General features: G+C 43.2%; 1 protein-coding gene across 1 annotated transcript; it reads right to left on the bottom strand.

Moving 5' to 3' along the window:
- Nucleotides 1-2,861: 2,861 nt before the first annotated feature.
- Nucleotides 2,862-7,984, bottom strand: LOC123395424 (serine/threonine-protein kinase 16-like). Its single transcript, XM_045090422.1, has 6 exons — nt 7,501-7,984; nt 6,439-6,581; nt 6,022-6,165; nt 5,338-5,523; nt 4,972-5,096; nt 2,862-3,349 (listed from the first exon to the last, which is right to left on the bottom strand). The coding sequence occupies exons 1-6, from the start codon at nt 7,745-7,747 to the stop codon at nt 3,121-3,123; spliced, it is 1,074 nt and encodes a 357-aa protein (XP_044946357.1). The 5' UTR covers nt 7,748-7,984; the 3' UTR covers nt 2,862-3,120.
- Between the last annotated feature and the right edge of the window lie 1,671 nt (nt 7,985-9,655).

The raw sequence follows: 9,655 nt of genomic DNA, 5'->3' as shown, positions 1-9,655 counted from the left end.
ACTTTTCTACAATTAAGCTGCTTGGAAGTCAGCTTTGCATCATGTATTTGTAGTCCCAAGAACATCCAACCGACGACCTATGCATCTACAAGACCACCTTTACAGCCTCGGAGTTGGCTGCCCAAATCCGGCGATCATCCACACCCACACTACCACCGCGGTGTATCCTGACGCTCCGGCGATCTCAAGTCTTTGTTTCAATGATTAAGCAGAGTCAGTTTACACGTCATTTTATGTAAGCTGCTTGAAAGTCAGCTTTGCATCATGTATTTGTAGTCCCAAGAATATCCAACCGACGACCTATGCATCTACAAGACCACCTTTACAACCTCGGAGTTGGCTGCCCAAATCCGACGATCATCCACACCCGCACTGCCACCGCGGTGTATCATGACGCTCCGGCGAGTGCCGAAGGGCGCCTCCACTAGAACATGGATAGAGGGTTGCCACCTCGTTGTGCCATGCCTTTAGGATGAATCTCAAGCATGCTCTTCACTGTCTATGCACTGAACAGGGTCTAGGATCGAATCCGTCAGACTGCTGGAGCAGCTCTGCCTTGGACATAGGTACGTCCACACTATGCATCGAAGGACGATCTGGGTCTCACCATCCGTCACTTCCCGTGGCCGCTGTCCCAGCATCCATCGTGGCGTAACGAGGCAACCACCTCGGCCAGGCCATGATCGAAGGCCACATCGCATGAAGCAGTCCCGAACTGCCTACACCTCCACGACGTCCTCACCACACCGCCGCCACTGGCCTGCCACTAGATGGCCACGCCGCCGCCCAAGACCGCCGTCCGGAGCAAGCCACCTCGCCGGACCACACCCCACCTCCTGCATTGCAAGTAGGGAGGGGATCACCTGCCAACGCCACTGGCCACTGGGCTTAGCCCGGTGGCGTCCTCCGCGGGAAGGGATGGAGAAGCCCGACGGCTAGGGTTTGGAGGCACTCGTGTCGCCTGGGGTAGGGGGCGCGAGTGTATCCCTATTGTTTTGGTAGTATAAAGAGAGGGGGAACAGGAAGATAGACAGTGCGTGCACAAAGTCTTGTAACGATTGTGTTTTTTTTCTAAGAGTTTATGTTTGGACCAAGCCCAAATAGTGCAACAAATACAAATATAATATAAATTTCAAAATAGCAAAACATTATTAAAAAACATTTGTTAAAAATGATTCTTTTTTAAAGAAATTTATGATATCATATAAACATTACCTATCTTTAAAAAGTGTTTTATTTTTATCTAAACATTTTTATTAAAAATAAGAAATTTCCATTTAACCTTATCATCAATGTTTATTAAAATTTGATTAAAAAATTATGAATAATGTTTTTTTTGCCCGGTGCAACGTATGGGCATTTGTACTAGTGGATCTGATGGACAGAGTTGGAATCATCTACTCTCCCTGTTTCTAAATATAAGTCATTCTAGAGGTTTAACTAATGAACTACGTACGGATGTATATACACATACTTTAAAGTATAGATTCATTCATTTTGCTACGTATGTAGACATCTAATGAAATATCTTTAAAAACTTATATTTAGATACGGAGGGAGTAACGGCTACCAATCAGGCTGCTCCGCCCGAGGGAACATGCGGATGGAGCCTATCGCGCGCCCTTCATGATCAGTTTTTAACAACGAGCAGTCATCAAAATACGCGACAGTCTACGTGCTGACCGACCCCACACAAACCTTTGCAAATACGCCGATCTAGATTAAACTAAACCGCACAAATGTGTTTCCAGGATTCCTCCCAGCAAACTCACGGCTTGTTCGGTTAATCCCCATCACAAGTGGATTAGAGAGGATTGAAGGAGATTGAGGTGGATTTTGACTTACATGGGATTTAATCCTCCCCAATCCACTCCAATCCCCTTCAAATCCGTTGCAACCGAACAAGGTCATGGGTTTCATGTCTCTCGACACGGAAGAGGTAAACCTGGAAAAAAATATCAAGCAATGGTCGAGCTTGAGCTGCGAGATTGTCCACGACCTCGAGGTACAGAAACTCCACGAGGTCCAGATACTCACGGCCTTAAAAAAATGAGCTTATTATTTATATAATTCATAAAATACATACTCCTTCCGTTCTCTAAATATAATTCTTTTTAGATATTTCATTAGGGAAATTACATACGAAGCAAAATGAGTGATCTACACTTTAAAATATATATATATACATTTGTATGTAGTTCCCTAATGAAACTTTTAAAAAGACTTATACTCCCTCCGTTTCTAAATATAAGTCTTTGTAAGGATTCTACTAGAGGACTACATACAGATGTATATAGACATATTTTAGAGTGTAGATTCATTCATTTTGCTTCGTATGTAGTCATCTAGTGAAATCTCTTAAAAGACTAATATTTAGGAACGGAGGGAGTACTTAGGAACGGGTGGAGTACTATACATATGCATGTATATGTACAAATTTTTTCAGACTGTTTTGCAACGTATAAAGTCCGTATTTGAGTGACGGGCTCCATGGAGCTCGTCTTCTATTTGCACTTTTCGACCTTCTCTATCACTATAGCTTAGTGGTACCCTTAACAAGCACCCATTTCCCATTTGGACGCTACCGACACAAGTTCAGCCAATCCCTAATACAAATGAAATTACCCGTCACCCACATAATTTACCCTATCGACACAAGTTCAGCCAATCCCTAATATAAATGAAATTTACTCTAAAAAATTATGCTACTACAAAATATGTATGAAATTCATAAATTCAAACGTTGTGTATTAAATTCTCACATTATCATATCAATATTTTGAAATGGTTGTGTGATATATGTAGGTTGCTCACCAGAACGTGCGCAATATCACTCAAATAAGACTTGCAGAATCAGGAGAAACCAGGAGAATGATGATATCATTTTATTGACCCCTGAATCTCACTTTGGCACAAAAAATACATACATCTACAGACATAATGTACTCAGGAACAGCCAGTTCTTAAATCGGTGAAGCCTGCTACAGAAAATATCATCTTTCTTCCTTCCATACAATGACTATTAAGGAACATGTCACTTTTAATGAATCAAGCAGATGTTCTATAAACTTACATACGAATTCCTTTTCTTCTTTCTGTTGAAGCAGTTCCATTTACTTGTCAAGTCGAGTGCTTCGCAATGAGTTTATCAACGTGGATGATAATGTCGTCGATATGGGGACGAACTGCAGGATGTGGCTGCAGCATCCAGGTTACAAACTGGCGGAGAGTATCAGGATAGGAAGAACCCGTCTCAGCAGGCCACTTCACCTGTGCGCTTTTAGTGACTGTTACCAAGCTTTCGCCAGCAGATTCATCGAGCTCATAATCAAATGGGGATTTTCCATACCTATAACAAATAAGAACATGATCGGATGATCAGCAGCTGCACTACAGAACCTATAAACTAAGTACTCCCTCCGTCCCAAAATTCTTGTCTTAACTTTATTTAGAAATGGATGTATCTAAATACTAAAATTTGACTAGATACATTCATATCTAAACAAATCTAAGACAATAATTTTGGGACGGAGGGAGTACTAGATACAATAAAGCAATACAGCCATGATGAGTTATTTGTCTTAATCCAGTTCCAAACAAAATTAAAAAAATAGCCCTAAATAACGGATTCTGCAATAAGATGATGACAACAATGATTCCAGTGGACAGATCCAGAAAACAATATGTGATTAGCTAAAATCCCTTTTACTAGGATTGAACAGGTCTTGAATGTTACAACCATTTTTTTGAAAATAACTCGCAACTACTTCGGGTTGTGGAGAACTTTTAGACATAAGCTTTACCATTATTCTTGCAATAGAGCAAACGAATAAAGAGTCTTATGGTGGACCTTATATAGGACTCACCACACCTTAAAGCAATGATTCAAAGCATACCAATCCCATCTCCAACTCCAATCTTATTTATTTCCTATTTAAATAGCTTTCTTAATTTACATAATATTCCATATTTATTTGGGCACTGCCTAGCGATATATCAGTGCACATAACACCAATGGTAAGTTTGCCTAATGATATATCAGTGCACATAACACCAGCTCTGGCTGTATACACACTATACCGTGAAAACAGTGTATGCTATGGATGCAATTTGACCAGAGCCAGTGTATTTAATATTTCAGTACCACTCCCAGTATTATTTCCAAATTAATTTGCACAAATCTAGTATTTTTGAGGGATTTGCATCAGTTTGTATTAGCGTATTACCATCAGGTTGATGTTGTAGCTAGCAAGGTGGGTGAAGTAAGAATTATTATGACTACTTAATAGTAATGTACTATTACACTTTACAAGCATATGTAACTATTTGTAAGTGAGCAAGCATGTAACAACAGGAGAACATCTTAATTAAACCTCCATGGGGGCTGCATTCTAAGTTTCGAACTGATCATCATAGTGCAATAAAAAGGTATAATCAGGTAGTCACTAAGGTCTGTGAGCGCATATTTTGACACAACACAATGTTAAAGGGGTTTCAAATATATGGCAGGGTTTCCACGTAAGTACATCAGTATTTAACAAAGATGCTGTTTAATTACTACCTCCGTTCCAAAATAATTGAAATTCCGGGTCTGTTCAAGTAAAAAAAAAAAGTTTGACCAATTCTATAGAAAAATATATTAGCATCTAGAACACCAAATTAGTCTCATAAGATTCTTTATGGAATATACTTTCCTATTATGTGGACTTGGTGTTGTAGATCTTAGTCATCTTTCAGAGTTGGTCAAACTTGAGCAAGTTTAACTAATGACAAACGTAGAACTTCAATTATTTTGGAACAGATGGAGTACCTCTTAAGAACTATTGCAAACAACATAAATGAAGTGACCCTTAATTTGATACGAGCGTTTTTAGGCATGGGCAGTTGGGCACCAAATATCAGCCACAAAACAATTACCATCAAATGGTGAGGCCATGTGTGAGTTCATAAAGTTTCTGCGTGAGAACTTACATCATAGCATAAAGGGTGCATCCCAAAGACCATACATCTGTCCTCTCATCAATATCAGCGTGGGGTGGGCACTCCCATAATTCAGGTGCCCGGAAATGTGCAGAGCAGTGCTCTGAAGCCCATTCCTACATTAAATCAATTGCCAGTCAAAGTAAGAAGACACTCATCAGATTTACCGAAAGAAATCATAAAATAATCCATATTAGCTACCAAATGTTTTCCATACTTGTTGCTAAACTACAGAAATGTGAACAAAAGTTGACCTTTCTATCTATTACAATAGGTTACCTTACCATCAGCACTGGCTCAACAAACTGTTAATCTGAACTCTACTAATTAACCAACCATCTATAAGTGTAAAGGTACCTGCAGCTGCAAAGCTTCTGCTTGTGATCTAATAGCTCTTCTTGCGGGGCGAGCACTTTCAAAGTCCATCAAGATAGCAAGATGAGGCTGTTCCTTCCTCTGAGTTATGAGGACATTGTCTGGTTTAACTCCATTGTGAGCATATGGTGGCTCAAAACTGTGCATATGCTTCAGTCCTGCACATAGCTGTAGGCAACACAAATCCCAAAATTAGCACGTTAATCCTCACAGAAAATTCCTACCAGCAGCAGAAATGTTGGAAGGGCGCGAAAGAGTATAACCTGCAGTTGTTACAAGCATAAATACATCAATTTTGCTAACACCACTGTTCCACCTTAGTGATGGTACAGTCCTCTTTCACTATATACTAAATTTAGTAATATCACAAAGGAATATTGAATTACCGGGAGAACATAAAAAATGATGTCAAGGAATATCAAACAAATACAATTCATGATCAAGAACAAGATTGAAATTTGGGTCTCGGTTTTGATATAAATAAAATCTTGTGGTTTAAAGAAATAGAGAAAATGGGAAAATAAGAGTAGAAGATTGTGAGCCATTTCAGCCATGCCTAATTGTTCCAACATGGTATGTCAAACGGCGACCGCATCCCTGTTGTAATTGTCCAATAAGGATACAATGTCGTATTGTACAGGAGAGGCAATAAGTATATGTATTTACCTGGCGAAATATCTGGAGAATAGTGATTGTTGAAAGGTATTCTTTCTTTTCTTGCATGGATTTAGTTACATCCTGCAAGGTTCCATCTAAGTGAACTGGGAATAACAAGTAAGCCTCATGGTTCTGCGACCCATCTTGCACACCCTACAATACATATAAGAGCAGATCTGTTGGTAACAGCGCAAATACTTAAAGTACCTGTATTGTGATACCAATTAAAGCTTCTAAATCTCCATCAGCATATAGTCAACCATCTAATTTTTTTCATTACCCAACATAAGCTATCAAATACTTAAAACAAAAGTAAATACCAGTATATCACTACCGAATGCTCTTAAGTAGAGATGGAAGATGGAAGATATAGTACTACTATCACGATTTGGATGCGGGCCTGATATCTATTTGTATCCAACTTACCTTGACTGCAATAATGGCATTTTCAAGAAGTGGAAGTAAATTTGGATGGCTGAATTGAGAGGACACCCGGATCTCCTGCCGAACTAGCTCCAAGTGTTGGTCGCTCTGAATAAGAACTTTCTTCAAAGCATATGTCCCATCAGCTGAAAAGAAAATCCAAGAGAATGAGATGATAACAAGAAATAAGTGCAACAAATAATAACTGCAAAGCCGAACACAATAGAACAATAATAACTGAAAAGTCAAACACAATACAACAAACAGAGCATGATGATCCTTAAAAGGTGAAGAGTCAAAAGTTATCAATAGATTAGTGTTCATCAAGTAATTATATCACTGAAATGGCGTGCTATTCGTCTTGCGCTCTTTAGCAGAATACTAGTCTGTTTTCTAGCAATACCGTAAATCTTAGAAAGCAGTTTCAAAGATTCTAGCTTTGAAGGGCGATATTTGGTTGACCATGTGCAACTCACAGGATGCTCAAGAGGTTGACAGAATTGGACCTACGCCAAATTTAGTGGAGTGGTTAGCTTAGCATGTTGCAGCAATTGGTCTTAAAATGCACATTCCAATATGGTTCTCCAAAATACGACAAGGCATAAATTATGCCAATAGAATAGACCGGGTCAACAATTGAAAATGATTGTAACCACAGAAATTTCAACTAGGACACGGTATGGCAGATGCTCCGAATGAAGATCATACGGTAGATCTATCACCGCGTGGTTTGGTCCCTTTGGAATTTTGTTTGAGGACAAAATGTGTATACACGAGCAGACAATGTGGGAAGCGATCCAGTTAAGCGGGAGCGAAAGACTACGCAGGTGCTGACATAATTCAGAGACACCAATAATCTGAAGCAAGATTCTGATGAAATGAGAAAGTTGGTGTGCCGATCTCCGTTGGTGAGGAGGGCACATCTGGATTGACCCAGACAATGAAGAATGAGAGGCATTTGGCCGCACGCCCCACGCCGGATTCAAACGAGCCCATGCGTGATCTAACCGACAACACCCTCAGATCTGAGTCCGGGGCTAAGGGAGCTAGACAAGGTACGCAGACCTGAGATGTGGGACGGGTCGACGCCCTTCTTCTTCGCGAGCCCCGCGGCGCCGGGTCCCGCTCCGGCGGTGCCGTCGGAGGGCGCGGCGGCGGCGACGACCTCCTTGACGAGGAAGACGGAGGAGCCCGCGGGGCCGGCGTCGCCGAGCCTGCGGAGCACGCGGAAGCGGTAGTCGTTGACCCAGATGTCGCCGCCGCCGCCCACGGTGTCGTAGAGCGCGTTCAGCCCGGAGAAGGAGCACCCCATGGCGGACGCGACGCCTCCCCCTCGAGCGAGCGCTTCCGGTCCGGGAGGAGGACCAGCTTAGAATTTGCGCTCGCACAACACGCGGCGCCCGCGCGTGTTTTTGAGTGACGGGGAGATGCCTCGTCCGGGGCGGTGGCACGTCGTGGATCTGGTGGCGTTGGCGCTTCCGCAAGCAGATCTCGCCTAAAAAGTAGGCCGCTGCCGCTATTTTAATCCGTTGAGGTCAGCGGGTCGCGCCACCCTGCGGCAGCCAGATCCCGGATACAGAGCTGTAAATTTGGTTTCCGACGCAGAAGAAGGGCGATGACTGAGACACGAACCACCAAAACCAAAAGATCAACCGGACTGTCATTTCAAATTTGCTGAAGTTTCATGCTGCTGGAAAATTCATAAATCATAGTTCCAGCTTTGCTTAAGTTTCATGTTGCTGAAAAATTCAAAAATTACGGTCGATTGTTTAGTCATTGAATTTACTCATGATTTATGCTCATAGAGTCAACGGTGAACGAAGGCGGTGATAATGTTAGGTATCCAGTAGTATATCACTCGATCTATTGTCTTGGCACATGAATTCGCGTCTCATTAGCGATTACAAGCATGGAGATACATGAATTGAAAAGGGGTGTCAAGAGGAGATGGAGGAACAGGTAGCCGTCGTCGTCGGGGTCATGATCCACTCGGTGTCTCTCTCTCTCTCTCCTGCAAGTGGCTTCAAGTAGGGCGGAGGCTGGCTTCAGATAGCCCACGCAGGTCCGCGGTAGCGTGGGTTGGGCCGTCTGGGTCGCGCGGGTCGTTGGGCAGCGTTGGAGTTGTGCTCGTTGTTGCCCTGTTGGTTCTACATGTCAGGTATGCTCACATCCCCCTTCCCTTAGGATGAGGCTTGCCTCCAAGCGTGTGCGTGCGAAAAACGAGCGAGCAGGCTCTCCTTGTCTTCCCAAGTAGGTCCGAACGCAAGGACCATTGTATCTTTGTTAGATTCAGATATTGAGCTCAACATAGATTGTTATTCCTCCTATATGGAGCAGTACATATATAGAAGTACATCAGAGGGAGGAGAGAGGTTCACACACGCACACACGCGCTAACAAACCATTTATCGATCATATTCTCACGGGGGGATAGAGCAGCTGCATGCGCCATGCAAGGCGGTGCCGATGGCTGGGCTGACCAGCTCAAGTCAGCAGCGGGAGACTAGCTCAATAATCTAACAGCCCCCCGTAGTCTCAGCATGGGCCTCCCGAACGTTGAGACTGGACCGGAACTGATTGAACGTCGCAGTGGGCAAACCTTTCGTGAACATGTTCGCATACTGATAGGTTGTAGGAACATGAAGCACACGGACTTCGCCCAAAGAGACCTTGTCACGTACGACATGAATGTCGATCTCATTCGCCCGGCGATGCTGCACGGGGTTAGCGGACATATACAAGCCAAAAACATTGTCATAATACACCATTGTAGACTTGGCGATGGGCTGATGAGCTCCTCCAACAATTGGCGCAACCAAGCCGTCTCGGCCATGACATGGGCGACCACCCGGTACTCCGCCTCACCACTTGACCTGGAAACAGTAAGTTGTCGTTTCGACGACCAAGATATCAAATTATCCCCAAGAAAAACGCAAAATCCAGAGGTAGAACGGCGGGTGTCGGGGCAACCAGCCCAATCGGCGTCAGAATACGCTACGAGAGTGGTAGGCGAGGATGGGTAGATATGGAGGCCGAAGTCTAGGGTACCTTTGAGATAACGAATAATGCGTTTGACAAGGTTATAGTGGGATGAGCGGGGAGCGTGCATGAAGAGACAGGCTTGCTGGACAGCGAGGACAAGTTAGGGCGGGTGATAGTGATGTACTGGAGAGCGCTGGTCAAGCTGCGGTAGAGAGTAGGGTTATCAAGAAGATCACCG

The sequence above is a fragment of the Hordeum vulgare genome, chromosome 5H (genome assembly GCF_904849725.1).
Source record: "Hordeum vulgare subsp. vulgare chromosome 5H, MorexV3_pseudomolecules_assembly, whole genome shotgun sequence".
Lineage (NCBI taxonomy): Eukaryota > Viridiplantae > Streptophyta > Magnoliopsida > Poales > Poaceae > Hordeum > Hordeum vulgare.
This window is presented reverse-complemented; position numbering and strand designations above follow the sequence as displayed.

What these genes read in the sequence shown, in the direction of transcription:
- LOC123395424 (XM_045090422.1), bottom strand. Translation starts at nt 7,747, where the DNA reads ATGGGGTGCTCCTTCTCCGGGCTGAACGCGCTCTACGACACCGTGGGC. An exon ending in ATGCCATTATTGCAGTCAAG is followed by an intron (nt 6,166 to 6,438) that starts GTAAGTTGGATA and finishes TATGTATTGTAG; the next exon opens with GGTGTGCAAGATGGGTCGCA. An exon ending in CAGAAGCTTTGCAGCTGCAG is followed by an intron (nt 5,097 to 5,337) that starts GTACCTTTACAC and finishes GATTTAATGTAG; the next exon opens with GAATGGGCTTCAGAGCACTG.